The following is a 21,728-nucleotide window of genomic DNA, read 5'->3' on the forward strand; positions in this document are numbered from 1 at the left end:
CAATGGCAATGTGATCTACTGGCAAAAATAAAAACCAAACCCAAAAAAGTTCTCTGTTACAGTCTTGCCTCTCTGATCTGATGTACTGTGTGCCCTCAGGCAGGTCATTTTATTTCTATTTCACTCTCTCACTTGAAAATGCAGATCCTTATAAACCAGTGGAGATTTCTTTTTTTAATTATTGGAAATACAAAGGGTTATAAAATTCTTGCTATATTATAGAGACACTCTCCCATGAAGAGACTGTACACTGATCTGTGAATTTTAGCATGCATTTCTGTTTAAGTACCTACATTGACACAAACAGCCAAGCCCCAGGAAAACTATTTTGCTGATCCATGTAGCTTGCCACAAAAGAATTCAACCACAGTTTTATACATATATGAGAGAGGCAGGGGAATGGTCCAGACAGGTTTCTTCTCTTCTCTAGTTTATATTATATAATGCTATTTACACTGAAAGGCAAACAATCCTGGCAGTCCTGGCTTTCCCATTGATTCAGTCCAAGGTATCTGCTGAAGAACACAGACTGCACACTCAGCACCTGTTCCAAGGATATGAGCACACGTGGAGGAATGAAACAAACACAGATTTCCCCTGACACAGCCAGGTCCTGGTGAGGGATTGCAGCCAACACCCCTAAGCATCACAGCCCTGCAGGGTGCATGCTGCTGATACTACAATTACAGGACGTTTCTATGCCTCAACATCCTTCTGAAGACAGCTACCTTTAAACATAAAAGACTAAGTAAAAATGTTGTTACTTGGCTTTGGGGGCAGCAGGGGAAGGGAGTACAGTATTATGAAGCACAAGCAGCACTGAAACTTTTCTAGGAACAGCTACAAAGGGGGTTTCTCTTTATTATTGTTATTTACATTGCAAAGGGAGTTTGCCTTACAAATGTGGTAAAAGGAGCCAATGAACTGTTTTTCCACCAACTGGAAAACAAGAGGAGCGGGAGAACATGTGCGCTGCTGAAGACAGGCCGATGTTAATATCATTTACACGTGTTCAGAGAGGCAGGTTTTGAGGCATTCATGCACTGTACAGGACTCCTGTATCAACTGCTTCATGATTTACTCATGGGAGTAAGTCAGATGGGAGCTGGATGTCTCTCCATCAAAATACACTAATTAAGATATGGGAGGATCTTAAAACAAAAACGCTGGAGACCTCAAAGGCAAGTTTTCTATGATGTGTGACTGACGCAGGCAGCTTGGGAGAGGAATCAGCTCCCGGCTGTGTGGCGTCCCCTGCTCTGGACCCCAATGGAGGGACACAACGCTGGCCACATCTCGGGAACACCTCTTGGGAGGCACAAAGGGACCTCTGGGACGTCTTACCCATGGAAAGGAACCTAACCCACGATGCCTTTTAGCTAAGAGACAAGTACCTCAGCTCAAGCCACCTTACTACTGTAACTCTCGACGGACCAGAGGCGTTACAGCCGTGCTCTGTGGGAAAGCGCAGCATTTTCTGCGTGGGAGCCCCATCACTGATCTAACCCTTGGATCCTTCTACAGACATGTCCGACATGCCAACAACTGCGGTTCTACACATCCTCAGCTAAACCGGGAATAAAATCCCCCTACATTTCACGGTTCCGGCCCCACAGATGTCTGGAGCCACAGTAAGAACCCCGCCCCCCCTTCCGAGCACCGCCTTCCTCAGAGGCCCTCCCTCAGCACGCACTGAGGCATTTATTCGGTTTACGAGACAAAAAAAGGGGCGAAAAGCTGCAGATAAACCCTGCGGGCCCTCAAGTTTACCCCAAACCACAGAGCCGTCCGCAGTTCCCGGTTCTCGCTGCGAGAGGCGAGGCGCCCGCTGCTCCCCGGGGCCTGCCCGGCCTCTGCCGAGGGCCGCCCCGGCCCAGCCGCCCGCGGGAAGCGGCGCCCCGGCCCCGGCGCGGCCTCAGCGAGGCGGCGGCGCTTCCCTCCCGCTCCCGTTCCCGCCCCGCGGCTGCGCTACCTGCGCGCCCGCCCCGCGCCCGTGGGCGGTACGGACGGCCCGGCCCGGCCCCTCCGCTCCTCTCCTGACCGGCCCTGCCCACGGGCACCGCGGGCTCTACCTGCGGCCGGTGCCCGACGCTCCGCTCCGGCTGCTCGGCGGCCGCGGGGCTGCGGAAAGGTGGGGCCCTGGCGGGGGGCGGAGGGACGGGCGGCCGGGGCCGCCTGCGCGCCGGGGCTGGGGAGAAGGCCACGGGCACGGCCGGCCTGGGGCAGCGGCGGGGCCGGGGCGGCGGCGGCGGAGCGGGGCCGGCAGGGGAGGGATGGCAGAGGAAACGCGGCGGTGCAGCGAGCTGCCCCTCGGATGGGGCTGGAGTCGCGGCGTGGAATGGGAAGGGATGGTGGGTCACGTCAAGATGTCTGTCTAGGTGCTGGCTCGGCGGGTGCTGCATCCCAGGGAGAGAGGAACAGCCTCGCGTCGCCCATCCCAGGTAATGTGTGCCCTACAAGTGCACGGCTTGGAATGCTTTGCCACAGGTACTGGGTAAGGTCGGCAGTACCCCGGTTCGGGTTCAGGTTCAGCGTGGCTGTTTTTAGTCTACGGCTGTTCATATTGCAGAATATTCGGGTATTTTATATTTATTTTATGCTCCATACCTCACTAAGTAAGTGTCAGAAACAAACTTCCCACTGAAAGCAAGCTTGCTTTTGCTGGTTAAAACAGTGCTTTTGTATTCTGATTCAGATAATTGCTAAAAAAAAAAACCTCTTCATCCCCCTTCCATAAATGAATATCCATAGTCCCAGAGATCATGTGAGTTTTAAGTGAGCAATAGTTTAGGGGTTTTTTAAAAATTATAATTACAAATTTTACTGCCATAGGATGAGAGTGGCATTGTAGGTAAGTTCTGTCAATTTCCTGGATATATCAGCGTATGAAATTATCCTGTGTATCTCTGCATGTGTCTGTTGCTTAGAAAACTTTTGAACCTGTTCTCTAATTTCAGCTGGATTTAGAAGATGGAAATGTCTGTCTGGAAGCTAATAGATGGGGAGGGGAGGGAATCCGCACTTTGTTTCAAGAAAAGGAGGCGTAGATTACTCCTTCATTACTGTTTTTAGAAGTAGGTGGCTGGGCAGTTGGTATATGCAGAATTCTTCACTAACCATTATATGCACAATAAAGAGGAGGAAGATTTTCTGATGTGGGAAGTGGAAAAGAGCTCTTGATATTGTCATGGATGAAGAAACTTAATTCAGAGAATAGGAGTTATTAGCTTGGTTTATTACAGCTTTGCAACTGTAGTTTCTGACATCACGGCTTACTAATTTTTTTAAATGTCCCTTCTGTAGCAGGCTTGTGAGTTTTATTTGTTTGAACTTGTTTTAAACAAATGGTTCCCAGCTGTCCCTTTGTACTGATTTCTCTATAAACCATAGCTTGAAGATCTTGAGGTACATCTGTTCTCTCTCCAGACCTGCTTCTTTAAAGCAGTTTTTTCCCACATTTGAAAATTGCATATGTTAAGTATTCCTCTGCAACAGTAGTCTCAGTCTTCAAACAGATCTGTTTTATAGGGTAAAAATGAACGTAGGAGTTGCCCACAGCGAGGTAAATCCAAACACTCGAGTGATGAACAGCCGTGGAATGTGGCTGACATACGCGCTGGGAGTCGGCATGCTGCACATTGTCCTGCTCAGCATTCCCTTCTTTAGTGTCCCTGTCGCCTGGACTTTAACAAATGTCATTCACAACCTGGTGAGTAGCCTCTCTTGGAACAAAGTTTGAATAGTGGTTGTTCATAAGTGCTTATTTTCAGTAGCAAGGGAAGTGAAAAGTAGCCAGTCTGTATGGACAATGAAATCCTGCTATCCAAAACACCACCTCTCCTTGGCCTATCCACAAAGGATTGGCTCTTTTGGGGAGGAGGGGTGATACACAACCACTTTCAGTTTAAGCATGAAAGACATGAGATATTCTTTATGTATTCTTTTAAATGTCGTTTAATTAGGCTGGAAGGTTGCAGACATGCTAACCAACTTTCACAGTGTTCTGTATGTTATTAGAGAGCTGTGCTGAATCCAAAAACTACCACATTTTTAATTCTTGGACACTATCTCCTAGTTTTTCCACATAAATCTGTTAGTATCCCGAAATGTTTAATTTTAGTAGCCTACCTATTTTCTTTTAAAAAAATGCTTCTATTCTATTTCTTCTAGTTTTGCTATCTGGCCAAGCTGCATAACTCAGAATTACTTCAGCATGCAATCTTGACACCATACAGGACATCAGAGAAATCTCACTTGAAAGCAGTGGGGAAAACTGAACTACTTTGACCCCAACCCTGAAACCATTTGTTATTCAGAGGGTTGTGACTTGCATGATGACTTTTGTATGCAAAAGATTTTGTGAGCTGCTTTCTGCTCCTCTCCTCAGGATGCTATGGTTTTCCTGTAACCACTTAAAGTAGTGCAGCTATCTATACTGGTCCTGCCATGCTTAGAGGAAAGAGGACCATAACCCAGCAATTTACATCATACTTGAGGTTTACTAGCTCAGCTTTCTAACATTGCCAGCAAAGAAGACAAAAAGATAGCTCCTTCCTTATTGAGGAAAATGATAGTTCACTGTGGATAGGTAATATCCTCTTGAATGTAAAGTTTTAATTTTTATTTGAGCTTTTGTTTTGTAGATAGGTTTAAAACTACTGGTGGAATTGTAACTGTCATTAGAGCGTTTTGTGTTATCTTTGACAGCATCAGACATGTCTGACTTCAGAAGATGTTGGCAGAGACAAGTATTACTAAATATTTCCCACATGCCTTACTGAACTCATTGCAAGTAGCTGTAATGACAACAGGGATGAGAACATGCACTGGCAAGTAGTTTTGTAGTGGAGCACTAGAAGATGAGTATAAATTGCACTGTTGGATATTTCAGAATTTAAATGGCACTTCTTTTGGAAACAAATCCTCAAATGGTTTGACCAAAAAAAAAAAAATCTCACGTTTCCACTTATGGAAAACTCTTAGCTAACCTTGAAAGCATTTTTGATGCTTCTTTCTGCAAGTACCACTGGGAAATAAAATGTGGAGTAAGCATTTGGATCTCTCCTAAAAGTGTCTTTATGGTTATTAAAATAGACACTGCAAATGTCATGAATCAAAAAATTAATTAAACAAATCAATTGTCCTACGTTCACAGGGCTCTGGTCTGGAGGCTGTTCCAAAAAAAGGTGGAAGGAGACATGAAGTGATTTGCTGAGATTTCTCCTCCATTATAAGAGTTTGGAAGAAATGTTATTTTTTTTTTCTACATAAGGCTTTCTTATGAAAATTTTTGTATGTGTATAGAGAGAGAAGGAAATCTTTGATGGTGTTTCATAGAGACTCTTCCCTGAAGTTGGTGTGCTCTCTTTGATAGAAAATAAGTGTTTTTTAAAACTGGAAGAAGGTGTACTCTCTTGTTTGAAACCAAGAGGTCCAAACTGGTCTTTCAGAACAAACCATGCATGGCATGTTCCCATCAAACAGGAACAGTCACAAGGAAAGTCCACCATGTTTAAGGAGAAGCAGTAAAGAGGTGGACAGATGGTATTCAGCAGAATGCTTAGTCAGTTTCTAAGGATTTGAAGCTGGTAAGGGGGTGAGAAAGCTTTCAGGAGCTGGTGTGATATTGTCAGTGTTTGTAGGTAGATTTTTGCTTTTTGCACACTCTACTACTCATCACTTTGTTAACACTGTGCTAGGAAAGTGGTGATGAAAATCAGCAGCCCCACACTTGTTACAGTGCTTGTTAAAATTCTGTTGAATTCAAGGAACTTTTGCCTACTAGTGCAGGAGGCAAGGGAGTGGACTGGATGCCACACAGACAGGCTTTAATTCTGACTCTGCACAATCTCAGGCAAATCACTTCTTGTCTCTTCCTTCCTCTTCAATAATTTGTCATTACAGGCTAGCAGCTCTTCTGGGTGAGAATTCACTCACTCTCTCTTTTTATTTTTTAAATTTTATAATGCATTGAACAATGTTACAATTATTTAAAAATATTACTAAAACTGCCTCTGTATTCACTGTTTATTTTCCCCAGGGAATGTACGTGTTTTTGCATGCAGTAAAGGGAACTCCTTTTGAAACGCCTGATCAGGGCAAAGCTAGGCTACTAACACACTGGGAACAACTGGATTATGGAGTACAATTCACATCTTCAAGGAAGTTCTTCACAATCTCTCCTATAATTCTGTGAGTTCAAAACTGTGTTATAGATCAAGTGACACATAAAGCCATGATTTCAAAAGCTGCAACATGATGGGTTGCAATTTACAGTCTAAAAGCATTTTCTGTCTTTTTTTCTTATTTGTTTGTTTATTTCTACATCACAGCTGTAGGGAGTATTTATTTACAGTCTATGTAATCAATAATCTTTCTTCTGCTTTTGACACTCCACATACTGAAGTCAAAGCTTGTAAACAGTTATTAATGGAGCAGGTTTTAATGATCAGAAATGTTGTGAGGAAAATTTCTGTTAACTCTTGAATTTCTTTAAGAGATTGTGAAGTCATAAATATTGAAAATCTAAACTAATTGCTTTTGTGACAGCATTTATTAACTGTTTTGCAACTTGTGAGCTAGAAATGTGTCAGTCCCCAGTGAATGGGATCTGGTGTCAGTTTTACTTTGTATATATTGTCTTCTATTTACACTATGCAAATAGCATAGGAATTCTATACACCTGTCTCCGTTGACAAGTGTGGTTGTGTAACTAAGAAAAATCAGATGCTTATTTAATATCCGACTCTAAAAGTCTTTCTGTTTGTCCCTGAAGAAAATTTATGTGTCCACTTATATGGCAGAGTGAGAGGGGAGGGAAGATCCTGCATGCTGTTGGGAAGGTTGGCTCATAAAGGACAGAAACTGAGAAAATATATATAACTCTTCAAGGTGGGGAGAAGTGCTGGAAAAAAACAGTAAAGTAAGAGTTGCTTTTTAGCACCTTGAGAGGTATGGGAAGAAGAAACTTGGACCATAATTTTGCTGTAGATAATCTAGAACCTCAGGTGAGATATTTAATACAGATACAGATGTTAGCCAGTAAAATCTTATTAATCACTAAAGCACTTTTTTCAGCTATGCTTTGTATGTGTTTTAGACAAGGCTGCCATCAGCTAAGCTAGCTCCCTTTTCTCCTGCAGGTACTTCCTGACGAGTTTCTATACAAAGTATGATCCCACACACTTTATCCTCAACACAGCCTCTCTCCTGACCGTGCTTATCCCCAAGCTGCCACAGTTGCATGGGGTTCGAATCTTTGGCATCAATAAATACTGAGCAGAAGGTTCAACACTGGCTGCCCCTGACATGGCTGCTGCTGCTCCCCAGGTGAAGGAAATGAGTAGTCTGCTGTGCTGAGCATCTCATCGTAGCCGGGGAGAGATGCTTTTACGTCTGAGATACAATTCCTGCTTCCTGCAGCATTGTCTGGGATGAAAATCGACTTTGTAAGAAGATGCCTTCAGATACTTCAATGTGGATTGGAAATGTGTAGAAGAAAGATTTTCATGAAGAACTGGGCAGGCCCAGTTCTAAAGCCTAATCCCCACTAAGACTGTACGTGTGGCTGATGCAAGTGGCTTGTAAGGAAGGTTCAAGTAACAGCTGAAATGGAGAGCAGTTTCACAAATACCCATCATCCATAATGCAGGTGGTAACTTTACATATAACTCCAGAATCCTTGATGCCAAGGACTGGTGAGGCCACATTCTTAGATTAAGAGAAATTAGGTAGTTTCTGCTGTAATGGATTGTAAGTGGTTGTGCTTGTTTCTGCATTGTGAAAGTTTGTCCCACAGTAAGTACTGTGACAGCAAGTGTAAATTGATGGTATAATTCCTGCCTTCTCTGTTCTTGTGGTTTTTTTAATTATTTTTTTTTGTCACAATAACTGAACAAAGTCCTTAACTGCCAGCTCAGGGGAGTTCCACATCAACTCAAGAGCTCACTTTATGTATGTTTTTAGAAGTTGCTACTGTTGTGTTTATTTCATTTTGCTTACCAGGATACTGACTTTTCTATGTGTAAGTGGGACATCCTGAAAAATTGCAATTTCATTTTAGGTGTGAATTTTTGACTGTTTTCTCTGCTATTCACTGATGGGTTATTTTTCAGTAGCTGAGAGGCCTTTGAGGTGGTGGGGAAAGGCTTGCTGCTGTTGTAGGAGAAGGTGCTCTGTTACAGAGCAAGTGTCTGAACATGGAAGCTGTGTAGGTCGTAAGCTAGAATAGAAGCTGAACTAGAAGTAGGTGAGTAGGCAAATCACATGGACTAACTATGCTTTTGCAGAAAAAGGTATAGATAACTTGCATGTCTTGGAAATCTGGAGGAATGCTGTATTTTAGGGGTACTGTGTAGTATGGGGTAATCTTGTATATTATCAGCTCTGGAATTAGAGTGAAGGAGGTACATCTACTGCTCTGAGCACTTATTTCTCTGTCGTGGAAAAAGGATGAATTCTGAAATCTGCTGTGTGTCTGCCAGCCCAAACCAGCTCAGATTTAATGGAAGACCCCCATTTAAAACTTGATTTACATTTTGGTTGCAGTGGCAGCCAGTGAGCTGGAAAAAAAATTAAAAATATCAAAAGACAAGCCTACAGTGGTGTATTTACTTTTTTTCTACAGCAATTTCCTGGCTATTTACTTTATTGATAAAGATGCTGTTAAAAAAAGGGCAATGAGTCAAAAATTTTCTTTAGCAATTGGCAGTAATTAGTTCTGTCTGTTGCTTGCACAGAAAGCGGTAACTGGCTCATTTTTAAATAATGGGCATCACAAGGCTGTGCTACCTTTGACAGTCGCTGCCGAGGGGCAGGGACTGCAAGACACGGCTCGAACGTTGTGTCCCGAGGTCCGGGGGCCGGGTGCCTGGGGGCGGCTGGACAAAGCTCCTGGCTTGCGGAGGAGTCCCCGCTCTCCGCACGGCGGCTGCGCCGGCCCGGAGCACCGCCCGCGTCCGCGGCGGGGCGGAGCCGGGCCCGGCAGGGGGTGGCGATAGATCGCGACACGGGGACGACGCGAGTGCGCCGCGTCTCGGGCGGGGCGGGGCGTGGGGGTTCCGGCCGCCGCTCCCCCTGCATGGGGCTGGAGGATCTGCGGTGGTGGGGCCGAGCCCGTGAGCCGGCAGAACGGCCAGAGCTGCCCGAGCTGCCCTGCCCTGTCCTGCCCGCACGGCAGCGCTCCTGCTGCGGGCCACAGGCGGGCTGTGACCTCCCTTAGGGCTGCGACCTCCCTTAGGGCTGCAAGAGGCACCGCCACCGAGCGTAGTGAGGAGCTCTCTTCACACGTAATTCAGGTAAAAAAAGACGTTACCTCCCAGCTGTTTTTTTCGTAGGGTCTTAAATGTTTAGTGTGTCCATTCATGACTTTAGAAGCTCTTCAGAAAATCAAGAGCGGAACACGTGCTTGAAAACCCTCCACTAATAATAAACTATACAGTTCTATTCTAGACATAACCACCAGGTAGATGATACACAATGAGCAGCATTGCCAAAAGCGTTTTGCGGTCCGTGAAGCACGGCCAAGCTGCGTGGCTGAGGACCAGCTCTACTCACTCTGGGAAGCAGCGTTTTGGCAGGCTGGTTTTGGGAATAGAGACGAGCTGTGACGACACCGGCGCTGCTGTGGTGGATGAAGCTGGCTGTGTTCTGGGAGAAGCACTGCACTGTCAGAAGGAAGTTCATTTACAGTAAGAACAGACTTCTCTCAAGGGTTCTGCCTTAATAACGATTTTGCTGTTATTGTTACTTATAATATCATCCATATAAAAGTATTCTGTGCCCCATAAAACTCAGTTAGTGGTGGGTAGGTGTGAAGTTGTATCACGTTGGCCATACTGCCTGAGATAGTACTAGGAGGGAGGAAAAAATGTCATGCATTTCACTAAGTTTCCTCCAGTATTTTCTTTCAAAGATTGATTGCTTCTCTAGCTTGAATAACAGATGAATATATTGCTACTGTTAAAATCTGCAAAATCAGATTTTAGTTTTCCCTTTTTAAAGGGAAAATTAATCAAATATAAGCATTGGTGGTTTAAGAACATGAGCTGACAAGTGAGGGGTTGTCAATATTAAGTTACATTGTTTTAGCACAGTGTTGAGATACGTTTAAAAAGCATCTGTACCAAAAAAGGGCAAGTTACATCCTTTTCTGGCCTTCCACTGATAATTATGCTGCCTTCAGTGCCCTTGACACTAAACAAGGCATTTGAGAATGCACTAAGGAAGCAGGCAGGATACGAGGTTAAGAGGTGCCTGAAAACTATTTTTATGGCATTCTATCTGTTATAAGCTACCAATGCTTTGCAATTCCTTGACTTTACTAGATCAGGAGGAATAATTCCCGTGGTGGCACAGCAGCTTCACAGAGAAAACATCGACCGAGTGGTTCAAGAGGCCCTGTGTGCCAGCGGCGTTTCTGTGGCCGAGCTTGCGGCTGTGGCCACCACAGTGAAACCCGGGCTCGCTCTGAGCCTGGGCGTGGGGCTGCAGTACAGCCGCAGCCTGGTCAGCAGGCACCAGAAGCCCTTCATCCCCATCCATCACATGGAGGCTCACGCACTGACCATCAGGCTCACACATCACCTGGAATTTCCCTTCTTAGTTCTCCTCATCTCTGGAGGCCACTGTCTCTTGGCAGTAGCACAAGGAGTTTCAGATTTCCTCCTGCTTGGACAGTCCATCGACATCGCACCGGGTGACATGCTGGATAAGGTAATACCTCCTTTCCTTAGTTGTCCTCTTCTTTTTATTGCATTTATGCTACATAATGGTAGTAATATCATCAGCCTAAGGACAGCAATTCAATGCAATACAAGTTTTATGTAACTTTTTTCCTACTTTGAAATGCCATAGTTTACTGTTAAAAATGTACACAAAATATCAACTGTAACTTATGTACATTAATTATATTTTAGCAAATAGGCAACATAACCAAAACTGGTGTTGGATGTTTCATTGACACTGATTATACAAAGATGCCGTATTAATTAGAGAAGATTTTTAGAGGTATTTTATAGAGGTATTACTATGCTGTCAGGTTTACAACAATGCATGTCAAAGCATTTCTTACTAATTTTAGTTTTTAGAGTTTGAAAAGATGCTTTGGCCTTCACAATCTTAAGTTTTCTGGATCCCTGAGTACAGTCTGTAAAGTTGGTCACTTATGACTTTGTTCTCAGCACTGTTTTTAAACAGTATTTGTGCATATTAATTAAAAAATTGGGGGAGTGCATGGAATCATAAAGGGGATTTTCAAAAGTTGAAACCAGCTTTGTTCCTGTGTGTCTGGTAATACAGTATGGCAGACTGTGTGTGTTTCCTATAGCTTAAAAATGTAGTAATTAATATTTCCTGAAAATTTTGTTGATCCTTATGTTTGCCCAGATTGTTCTAGAATTGCATTTCTAAATACTCCAAGAAAAAAAATATCCAGTTGGGCTGATGTTTTGTGTTACCCTTACCATGCCCTGTTTGCAATTTCACATTGGATTGGATGTTTTGGTGTCACATTTTACTCCAAGGACTGCAGTACGGTGATGCTGTTCCAGGAGGAACTGATTCCAAGTCTGTTGTTTGTCATCTCCTTAGGTGGCACGAAGACTGTCTCTAAGAAAGCACCCAGAGTGCCACAGCATGGCTGGGGGGAAGGCCATAGAGCACTTGGCTCAGACTGGGAACCAGGAACTGCTCACCTTCCGACTGCCCATGCGGCAGTATCGGAACTGCGACTTCTCTTTCTCCGGACTTCAAAACGTTGTCAATAATGCCATTGTACAGAAAGAAAAAGAAGAAGGTATTTTTAGGCAGTCAGATACAAACTGAGCTTTTGATGACCTACACTCAGGAGCCCCCTTTGATGATATACTTTTGTAGGTATTCAGGAAGGTGAGATCCTGTCCTGTGTTAAGGATGTTGCTGCTGCCGTACAGCATGCAGTAGCTGTTCATATTATCCAGAGGACGTATCGAGCTATGCTCTTCTGCATCAAAAACAGCATATTGCCATCAACAAATGCCACTTTGGTGGGTATACCTTTTTTTTTTCCTTTTTATATGTGACACTAAAACTTCATTTGAAGATGCAGATGCCTTGTTGTACTTTCTACCTTTGACATATGAGGAAGATCTCAGTATGTATTATATTGTTAAAATACCAACAATATTGAAGTAATAGTCATATAAATATTTATCTGGGTTTTAAGCTAGAGAGAGATTTTCTTACCATCCAATCTAACCTCCCATAACAACTTGTCCTAGTGCTGCCCAATACTTGATAGCTGTTCTAGTTACACTAGAACCATGGACTGGTTTAGCTTGGAAAGGACCTTAAAGACTATCCAGTTCCAACCCTCCTGCCATGGGCAGGGACACCTTCCATTAGATTGACATGCTTCAGGAATGTCTTTTTGCATAATAAGCAAACTTAGCATACTCTTTTCTGGTATGTTTTATCTTAAATGCAGCATTTATTGCTGTCTTTAGAACTTCAACTGATAACCCTTTTCTAAACATGATGCTAGTTGTGTGTGACCCATAAGTATGTTTGAGTTAATGCCTTTTTTTCTTTCTGAAATGCTGTCAGGTTGTATCAGGAGGAGTTGCAAGTAATCAGTATATCCGAAAAGTCCTACAGAATCTGGCAGATGCAAATGATTTTGCTTTGCTGTGTCCTCCTCCAAGACTCTGCACTGATAATGGTGTGATGATTGCATGGTAAGAGTTGTTTCTCTTTAAACATTACAGGAGCACATGCAAAGCTGACATGAGAGTCAAGCAGCTTTTTTTTGTGCAGACTGAATGATGTGCTCCTATGCAGAGTTGTGATGTACATTTTTATGTAATTGCTTTGTTGCTCAGGAATGGCATTGAAAGGTTACGTGCAGGGCTGGGGGTCCTTCACAGCACTGCTGGCATCCGCTATGAGCCAAGGTAAGTGACTGCTCGTTCCCAGGCTCTGTTCTCACTGCTCACTGCGGGCTGGGAAAGGGGAACAGGTCACATGAAAAACAGGCACAAGCTGCTGAGTCTCTCTGCAGCACACAGAAATTTTAAAAGTTACTTTCCAGGACAGTTTTAAATACAAATGGTCGTGGCTAGTATTTATGTTTGTTTTGGCTCAGAAACTTAATTTACCATACATCATAAGAGTTCTGTGTGCTTTCTTACCATGATTGCCCAGATGTTAGGCTTAAGGCCAAACAAAATGCAGATATCTCAAAAGTACCAGCTGGTCTTAAAGTTGGGATTTTTTTCAGTTATTTTTCCCTTTTCAGAAAAACAGACTTGGATGGTCTCAATATAAAAAAATTGTGTTGCAATTTTCAGATTAAAAATTATAAAACTCTACTTCAAAAATAATTTGCTGTATATATTTCAGTGAATAAAAAAACTAAGTTTTACTTGCTGTAGACAATGAATTATTTAAGATTATCATAGGAGTTACCTGTGAATCTCTAGTGTTTTGCATGTATCAGCAGGACATAAAATGAATTACCAACTAAAATCAGAATCTAAATAGAACAATAGACCAAGAAGATGGCTTTGAAATCACAGCTGTGTTTCTAGAGTTTGGAATGGCTACAAACACAAATATTTCCTCATTGTAAATATATTTCCAGGTACAGACTATTTTAATGGTCACAGTGTTAGAAGTGCAGGGAATGTACTGAAATACTTTGACTCTCGTGCTGATTGTAAAAAAGGTCTGTGAAGCTGTATATCTGTGTGATATGGCAATGGCGATGTTCATTTTTAACAAATACATAATTTTGTTTTCTAGAGCTCCCCTGGGAATTGATATTTCAAAAAGAGTTGAAGAAGATTCCATCAAGGTGCCAAAATTAAAAGAGATACGATGGCTGGCATCTTAAAAAGTAACTTAATAAAATAAATGCAACTATAAATAGTTCAATGAAAAGTGTTTCAATGCTGTTACGCTTAGGGACAATATGTGGATTACAAGTTGAAAATCATCTGTCAGAGAAACAAATGCTGTGTTGCTATCACCAAAGTGATTCCAGTTATCACTGAAAACTAAGTATTCTCAGTATTAAAACAAAAAAACTTAAAAGTGCAGGATGCATTCATAGTGAGTTCCTCGTAGACATGTACAACTCTGATTATTAATAATTATGTCCAAGTGTGTAAAAAAAACCCAGACCAAACATTGTAAGAAAACTTGATTTACTGACTTTGTGTATAGAATAAATGCAACATTTCCAGACACAGCTCTATAATTCATCTACTGAAAGTAACTTCAGCCTGCTGCATGTGTCAGATGCTTTTTCACTGTTGCTCTCTAGTTTTGCAATCCGAGATCCAAACTGTACTGCCCTTTTTGGCAAAACAGTTGAGGCTGTCAGGCCCAGCTCCTTGGCTGCAAGGCGCAGAATCAGTTTCTCGCCAATTCCTCGAGGTAAAGTCAAATCAGCTTTTTCTGAGACAGGCAGAGAATTCAGGAATGAGACAACATCTTCATCAAGAAAAGGAAACCTGAAAGAGATTTACATGGGGAAAAGACCCTTTAAAAATTCCATAGGTGAAAATCTTGGTTTTCCCCCTTTACCACATGCAAAGACCATATGAAACTACACTGTAACTTTGAAACAAAAAGATTTATACAACAAATGCTGGTATCATTCTGAATTTCAGGCATTCATACCTAATCTTGGTACATAGTTAAGAGCACTGCATATCCACCACTCCAACTGTTCTTGTGCTGAAGTGAAAATGTGCAACTAAGACCAGATTTGGAAAAATACTGGCACATTGAATCACATGAGAAAACCTTTCATGCATCTGAGTGGCCTCTGCTCCTGGACAACACCTAAGGAATTTTTTTCAAGTTGATGGTAGCATGGAGGAAGTAGGCACAAATAAAATGATTCTTCAACTCTTCAGACTTAACAGCCAGGAAATGTGGTGGTTATTGACTATGCCTTTACTGCATGGATGGATAGGAATACACAGCTCCTGTTACACTTTCTCCAGAGACACTCCCAAAAGGTCCACACCGGAACACTTCAAAGTTGTGCAAAAGACTGTTTAGCTTAGAATTATAAAAACAGCTAGAATTTGCCTATTTCAACATCTGCTGCTTCTTCTTAAAACTTTTAGATGGAAGTGAAGTTGCTAAATTTCCTTAAGTAAACTCTTCCACAATATACTACAGACCGCTTTTATAAAAAACAAACCCAAAAGCTGCACAACAAAGTACACATTAACAAAACTGCAGCCAAACTAGAGACAATAAAACACACAGAAATTTCAATTAAGATTTTGTTAGGGGTGTTAAAAGCTGCATCCAACCAGCAAAATCAGTTTTGCTCCATGTTAAAACAGTAATACCTGGCTTCTTTTCCGTGATCACCAATGATCCTGTCATCCCTACCGAGATTTCGAGAAGAAATGCGCCCTAACTCCATTTCTAGTTCTTTATTAAGACCCTCTAAGCCATCTTTTGTGAAGCAAACACGATGTCGAGAATACCCAGCAAGCTGCTCATCTGCTCCAATACCTGTAAGCACAACCTGAGGAAACAGAATAGAAGAAATCTTAGGATCTATGCAAGTTAATATGCAACAGACCTTAAATCTTTAACTGCATCTTAAGGAGAAAAATTTTAATACACATTTTTTAAAAGTATTACTTATGAGAATGGGCTGTACCTTACACATGTACAAAGCCTGAAACAATTCCCAGCACAGTCAATGGTAACTTAAATTATCAGACCCTAAAGTACATACAAACATTGCTAGTAGAGCAAGGAAAAAACATCAAAATAATGCCAGATATATCACAAATACACCAGTATATTTGAAGAATGTCTTTGTTAGTTTCTAGGATAATAAACAGCATTTGTTAAACACCAGCCTTTAAAAATTATTGCCAAAGACTGTGTCATATGTTGTAGTTACCTGAATGTACACCCAGAGTACTATTCATTTACCAGCTACTGAGTTAGTAACAGCTACATTACACAAAATAAAAATGGCTTACACTACTCAGTAAGTACAGTAAAATGTTTTATCAAGAAAAAAACCACTATTACATCTGGTCCATTACTGTGCCTTCAACAGCTGAAATTAAACAGTTCCTTCTTCCCTACACAAACCATCAGGAGCAGAGACATGAGAAATCAGAATCAAAAATGATAGGTGGTGGTTATTTGTTTCCACTGGATATTATGGCATATCCAAGTTCACTGAAAAGCCATGCCCATTACATGACAAAAGAACTGAATGTGATTTTTTAACTCTAGAATTACACAAATATTATAATTATGGAATATTCTACATTCTGACGCTGAATTTCAGAAGCCTTATGAGTAGCAAAAATCCCAGCTGATTTCTAAATCAACAAAACTGTTTTTACATTCAGAAGTCAAACACTAGGCAGAAAACAAAACAAAACAAAACAGTACCTTTGCAGGACTTTTATATGGTTTCAGTTCTCCTTGGTTACTAATGAAGCCCTCTCCTCTGGAAGCAAACCAAATTGCACAGCCAATACTGTCATCCAAGACTGTATCCAGTGGATAGATTAAGTAATTAATACGCTGTTTTCTCATTTTTTTCAATTCCTCTAGTGTAACATTAATTTCCACAAAGTTCCAGGTTCTTGAAGGGTTAATTGCTTCTAATTCCTTCAATCCTGCCCTACCAGTGATTCTGTCAGGAACATCAAAGCAAGATGAATGAGTACCAGTGTTAGCAGCAGGATCTTGACAGCTTCCTTGAGGACAGAGCAAATCAAGCTGTACTTCATGGCTGGTATGTCTTTTAGTGGTACCCCTGTGCTTAGCTTGCTCTTTCATCATGAAAGCTACATTAAGAAGATCAATTGGCTCTTCCAAAGGCACGTGTTTATCAGCCAGGGCTGCAATAACCATAGAATCAATGCCCCCAGAAAAGAGCACTGCAATATGTGCTTTCCTATGAGACATCCTTGGAACTTCTCTTGTTACCTGATCTGGATCTCTAAAGAGACACAGGACTCGTCTCTTGACTGCTTCATTTAAAACATCAATAAACTGACAGGCTAATTTTTTCTTGTGTTCCTCTGCAAGAAATTCTTGAAGGGTTTCTACAGAAACCATACAGTTAATATTGCTAAAATTAGAGCCTGGACATGCACCTGAAGCTTTAGAAACTGTTTTATTTAAGGGGATAACTGGTGCTCTAAGACACAGCTTTGATTCATTCACCATGAGATGTACATGGTTTGGTAAGTCTTTTGACACTTGGTCAAGAACATTAAAGCATGTTTCTTCTACTGCTTTCTCTCTGCAGCTGTACTTCCATGGAAACAATGTTAATGACAAAGATTTAGCTGCTGCACAACCTTTGAGATCAATTTTGAAAATTCCAGATGCTGGGACTTCCTGCCATTGGTTCCCTGATTCAGAACAACCGCTTACAGATGTGAGACAGAAAGCGCTGTCAATCTCATTAGTGAATTGCCAAAGCAAACTACGACGGCCAAAGTAATCTCTGCCAAACCATAAACTGTGTCTGCCTGCTTCATAATAAATAAAAGACCAGGGACCCTGAAGTGATGAGAAGAGTGACAAAATGTCCATTTCACTGCTGCATGAAGCCAGATGATGAAACATTACTTCAGTGTCATTCTCTTCATTTCCTACATGCACTCCACTGAAAATTTCTCCATTCCAAAGAAAAACATTGTTATTGGCATCTTCCAGAGGCTGAGGAGTCACCAGTCCCCTCAAGTGAAGTACATGGCCTGAAAACAGGCATGCATAAGAGAGATCAGACACAGTTTTTATTAACTGTTGGCTACTGTCTGGTCCTCTTCTTCTTAGATGGCAGAGGATGTCTTCACTGAGGAAATCATGGATCGCACGCTGGCTGCACAAGGTAACAACAGAGCAAATACCACACATTGCAACGAGGAATTCACATCAACTACTTCTTGATTTTAGCTTTTTCTGAATTTTCCAGCTCCTGATGTGCCTTCTTCAATTCATCTAATGTATCTGTGGAAGAGAAAATTACACAATCAGTTTCATAAACACAAAAGTTTACACATAGGTAAGTTTAAGTGTATATCTACAACATTAATAATTCCAGCATTTGTTCAATTAAAGTGATAAACATAAAACACTAATTAAGCAAAGTGCTATGTTTGTGTTCCATCATTACTAACACAAGCTATTTAAGCTTGCTGTAGCATATTCCTTTTTAATTGTACAAAGATGATGATTTTTTTCCAAAGAAAGCCACAGTGCAATAGGGGAATGGCCAACTCTTATATAATCAGTATGACTGCAACATTTGTAGTAGGAAAAGGGAACTGACAATGAAAATGGCAATGCTATTAACCCAAATCAAAGCAAAGAGAAGCAGCAATTGTTCACTCCAGAAAAGTAAATATATACTTCTAAATTATACTCTTCTAATGCTTGTTCCATCAACACCTCTATTATCCATTCTCCTATTACTTTGTATTGGACACACAGCTGCAATTTTCTCATTTTATTATACCTTTGAAATCAGCTACAAATCCAGCTTTTAAACATTAACTATTTGAGATACTTTTACACTACAAACTTACTTTTGCACTGAGACAGCATTTCTGTCCGGTCTGCAAGGAAGAATATGTTGCTATTGGGTTGCTGCTTATAAACTTTCTGTAAAACAAAACCCACACTGTATTAAGTCAAAGCAGCAGATGCTGGAACCACACTGCAGCAGAGGCTGGTGTGGGTCCAAAGAGACACTCCTGGTATAAAGGTGAAGGGGTAAGTTCTGCCCCGTGAATACCAGCATTCTAATGCTGTACCATCAAAAGCATTTAATGCTCAACCTCAGACATTTCTGAATTTCTCTTTTCCTCATCCACAAGGGATCACATTCTATTTTAAACAAATGCACAGAAAAAGTAAGAATACTTCATGAATCCCAGCATCTTAATGAAACAACTCAAATGAAACATGAAAAAGCAAAAAACCCCAACACTGCCCAAGTATACATAATCAAATAATTTGCAGGACAAATTACTCTGAGCACAGCAGACCACATGTTTATTGAAATCTGGATTACAACAAATTAAAGACAGCATGCTCTGATTTTGTTGCCCCTCCATGTTTATTTCTCTGCTAAAACGAAATAGTTAAAAGCAAATTTGTAAAACCTTACCCGATTCTTCTTCAAATTAGAAAGCTCATCGACTACAACCTTCTGCTCTTTAATCTAAAAGGCAAAAGATGCATTTGAATTTAATGCTAAGAACAAGACATCATATTCGAATCCTAGTGCTGAGCATGTCTACTGATATTTTAAGACAGCAACATGCATGTCTAGCTGAATCACTGAAGACAAAGTAAGTATAAAAATTACATACTTAATTTTCCTAGAAACAGGCTATTTTGCATACATTGGTATTTCTCCTACCTTCAAAAGCCACAGAGTGAGGTCAGCCAAACTGAATGTGGCACACTGAAACTGCAACTTTTCCAGCAGCTACATCAATCTCTTGTATCTACACACCAACAAGGCAAAGCAGCAGAGCCATCCTCTGCTACAGACTAAACCAGCCATTTAGGCACAACAGAAGTGACAACGTGTAGCTCTGTGATGTCCCATCTTTGCAGCTTCCAGGCAATCAAAAATATCACTGTCTCTACACGTGGCCATGCAGGAGTAACTTTTTAAAATATAATCACATAATGTTAAGGGGTTGCAAGGGGCTTTAAAGATCATCTAGTCCCAAGCTGCCCCCTGCTACGGGCAGGGACACATCCCACTAGACCTGGGTGCTCCAGGCCTTATCCAACCTGGCCTTGAACACTTCCAGGGCTGGGGCATCCAGAGCTTCTCAGGGTAACATGTGTCAGTGCCTCACCATTCTCACAGCAAATAATGTCTGCCTAGCATCTAACCCAAATCTGCCCTCTTTCAATTTGTACATATTGCCCTTGGTCTTCCTTGTCACTACAGCTCCTGACAAAGAGCCCCTTCTCTGGCTTCCCTGTAGGCCCTATTGGAATACTGGCAGGTTGATATGAGGTGTTTTTTGGAGTTAAAGTTCCACAGGCTTGGCAGATTGCATACTGCACCAGGAAGGAGGGAGTGGGTAAGTGAGGAGTATCAGCCTCTATGGCTGAAATCCCTTGGGACATTTTGGGCAGATAAAAATGAACTTGGCTAGAAGGAAGCCATATGAGAAGCAGGTGAGGGTAATTGGAGGGGAGACCTCACAGCAGTCTTCAAGTTCCTTAGGAGGGGAAGTGGAGAGGCAGACACTGATGTCTTCTCTCTGGTGACCAGTGACAGTACTACACGGAACAGCCTGGAGATGGGTCAGAGGATGTTTAGATTGGATACCAGGAAAAGGTTCTTCACCCAAAAGGTGATTAGGGATTGAACTCCCCAAGGAAAGCGGTCACAGTGCCAGCCTGACAGAGTTCAAATAGCTTTCGATAACGTGCTCAGGCACATGGTGAGATTCTTGGGCTGTCCTGTGCAGTGCACGAGTTAGACTCAACCACTGAAACTCGTCTCTTGAAACTCACGATATTCTGTGAGAAAAACCTCACTGCGCCTCACTTAACATTTCAAGCTCAACTTGAAGCAGTAAGACCCAAAATACGATCTGACAAGCGAACTATCAGCGGGGTCGCTAAATGGGGGCCGCTCTCGGGGAGCCCCGGTCCCTGGCAGCACCCGCCCTCCTCTGCCTCACGCTGCTCGCACCCCAGGCGACAGGTTCCGGGGGCCGCCCGCGCCCGGCACAGGGCCCCGCGGGGCCGCCTCCGCTCACCCGCCGGCTCAGCTCCTCCTTGTGGCGCAGCACCGCGCTCTCCCCATTCTCCTGCCGCGGCGGCCGGCCCGACATGGCCCCGACGGGCACCGGGCGCTCTCACCCGGCAGCGGCGACGGCCCCGCTTCCGACACACAGACACCCAAACCCGTCGCACCAGAGCACATGCGCGCAGGCGGGGCCGCGCAGAACACCACCAATCAGCAGGTGCGGCCGAGCGCGCGCCTGACGGAGCACCAATCAGCAGGTGTGGCCGAGAGCGCGCCTGACGGAGCACCAATCAGCAGGTGTGGCCGAGAGCGCGCCTGACGGAGCACCAATCAGCAGGTGCGGCCGAGCGCGCGCCTGACGGAGCACCAATCAGCAGGCGGGGCGGAGCACGCGCGGGGGCGCGGGCCGGCGGCGCGAATCCTGAGGGGGCTCGCGCCCCCGGCCGGGGGAAGCCGGGAGTGCGGCGGCTTGTGCCGGGCGGGACGGAGCTCCGGGAGCCGAGTCCGGGAGCGCATCGGGACCGGCCCAAGGTGGAGAAGATGTTTGGCATGTGTCTTGGAAACTGTGCATCCTTGGAAGATGTTGGGAATGAGGCTTGGAAACTGTGGAGTGTGTCGGCTTGGTGTGGTGTGACCCCGGGTTGCTGTCGGGCTCTCAAACCCCTTTGAGCGGTTTGCTTAAAGGTATTCCAGAAGAGATATGAATCATACACACTTTACAGACATTAGGATCATATGTTTAATTATGTTCATTATTAGGGTATGTTTCTACAAGAAAGTTAGAGAGGCACTTTTTCGAGGGGCATGTAGTGACATGACAAGGAGGGATGGACTCACGCTGGCAGAGGGCAGGTTTACATTGGATACTTGATGGAAGTTGCCTACACGGAGGATGTGAGACACTCCACGGGTAGCCCAGAGAACCTGAGGCAGCTCCATCCTTGCAAGTGTTCAA

The 21,728-nt window shown here is 43.0% G+C and overlaps 4 protein-coding genes across 9 annotated transcripts in view; 2 read left to right on the top strand and 2 right to left on the bottom strand.

Annotated features, from left to right (window-relative positions):
• The window catches only part of PMS1 (PMS1 homolog 1, mismatch repair system component), a 43,885-nt gene extending 41,762 nt beyond the window's left edge, over nt 1-2,123 (bottom strand). For 3 of the 5 annotated variants that reach the window (XR_014616319.1, XM_084209622.1, XM_084209624.1), the window contains exon 1: nt 1,973-2,111. The gene's annotated coding sequence lies outside the window, so the exon portion shown is untranslated. Of the gene's footprint in view, nt 1-1,770; nt 1,903-1,972 lie in introns of those variants that run through there. The other 2 variants (XM_084209623.1, XM_084209625.1) reach the window with 2 other exon arrangements.
• Nucleotides 1,950-8,585, top strand: ORMDL1 (ORMDL sphingolipid biosynthesis regulator 1). Its single transcript, XM_084209626.1, has 5 exons — nt 1,950-2,131; nt 2,379-2,441; nt 3,529-3,709; nt 6,041-6,192; nt 7,143-8,585. Exons 3-5 carry the CDS (start codon nt 3,536-3,538, stop codon nt 7,276-7,278), a joined length of 462 nt encoding a protein of 153 aa, XP_084065752.1. The 5' UTR covers nt 1,950-2,131; nt 2,379-2,441; nt 3,529-3,535; the 3' UTR covers nt 7,279-8,585.
• A 429-nt stretch (nt 8,586-9,014) lies between these two features.
• On the top strand, nt 9,015-14,043 carry OSGEPL1 (O-sialoglycoprotein endopeptidase like 1). Its single transcript, XM_084209225.1, has 8 exons — nt 9,015-9,296; nt 9,440-9,689; nt 10,326-10,713; nt 11,590-11,794; nt 11,875-12,023; nt 12,583-12,713; nt 12,858-12,929; nt 13,780-14,043. Exons 2-8 carry the CDS (start codon nt 9,478-9,480, stop codon nt 13,868-13,870), a joined length of 1,248 nt encoding a protein of 415 aa, XP_084065351.1. The 5' UTR covers nt 9,015-9,296; nt 9,440-9,477; the 3' UTR covers nt 13,871-14,043.
• A 161-nt stretch (nt 14,044-14,204) lies between these two features.
• Nucleotides 14,205-20,926, bottom strand: LOC311155798 (asparagine synthetase domain-containing protein 1-like). Of its 2 annotated transcripts, none has more exons than XM_084209223.1 (4): nt 18,576-18,647; nt 16,423-17,997; nt 15,348-15,529; nt 14,205-14,492 (listed from the first exon to the last, which is right to left on the bottom strand). In XM_084209223.1, the coding sequence occupies exons 2-4, from the start codon at nt 17,902-17,904 to the stop codon at nt 14,231-14,233; spliced, it is 1,926 nt and encodes a 641-aa protein (XP_084065349.1). In that variant the 5' UTR covers nt 17,905-17,997; nt 18,576-18,647; the 3' UTR covers nt 14,205-14,230. The 2 variants fall into 2 exon arrangements, with proteins under 2 accessions (XP_084065349.1, XP_084065350.1); XM_084209224.1 differs by lacking the exons at nt 14,205-14,492; nt 15,348-15,529 and adding exons at nt 19,160-19,213; nt 20,784-20,926 and having other exon boundaries at nt 17,783-17,997; nt 18,576-18,651.
• Between the last annotated feature and the right edge of the window lie 802 nt (nt 20,927-21,728).

The sequence above is a fragment of the Fringilla coelebs genome (assembly GCF_963513975.1).
Source record: "Fringilla coelebs genome assembly, chromosome: 7".
Taxonomy (NCBI): Eukaryota; Metazoa; Chordata; class Aves; order Passeriformes; family Fringillidae; genus Fringilla; species Fringilla coelebs.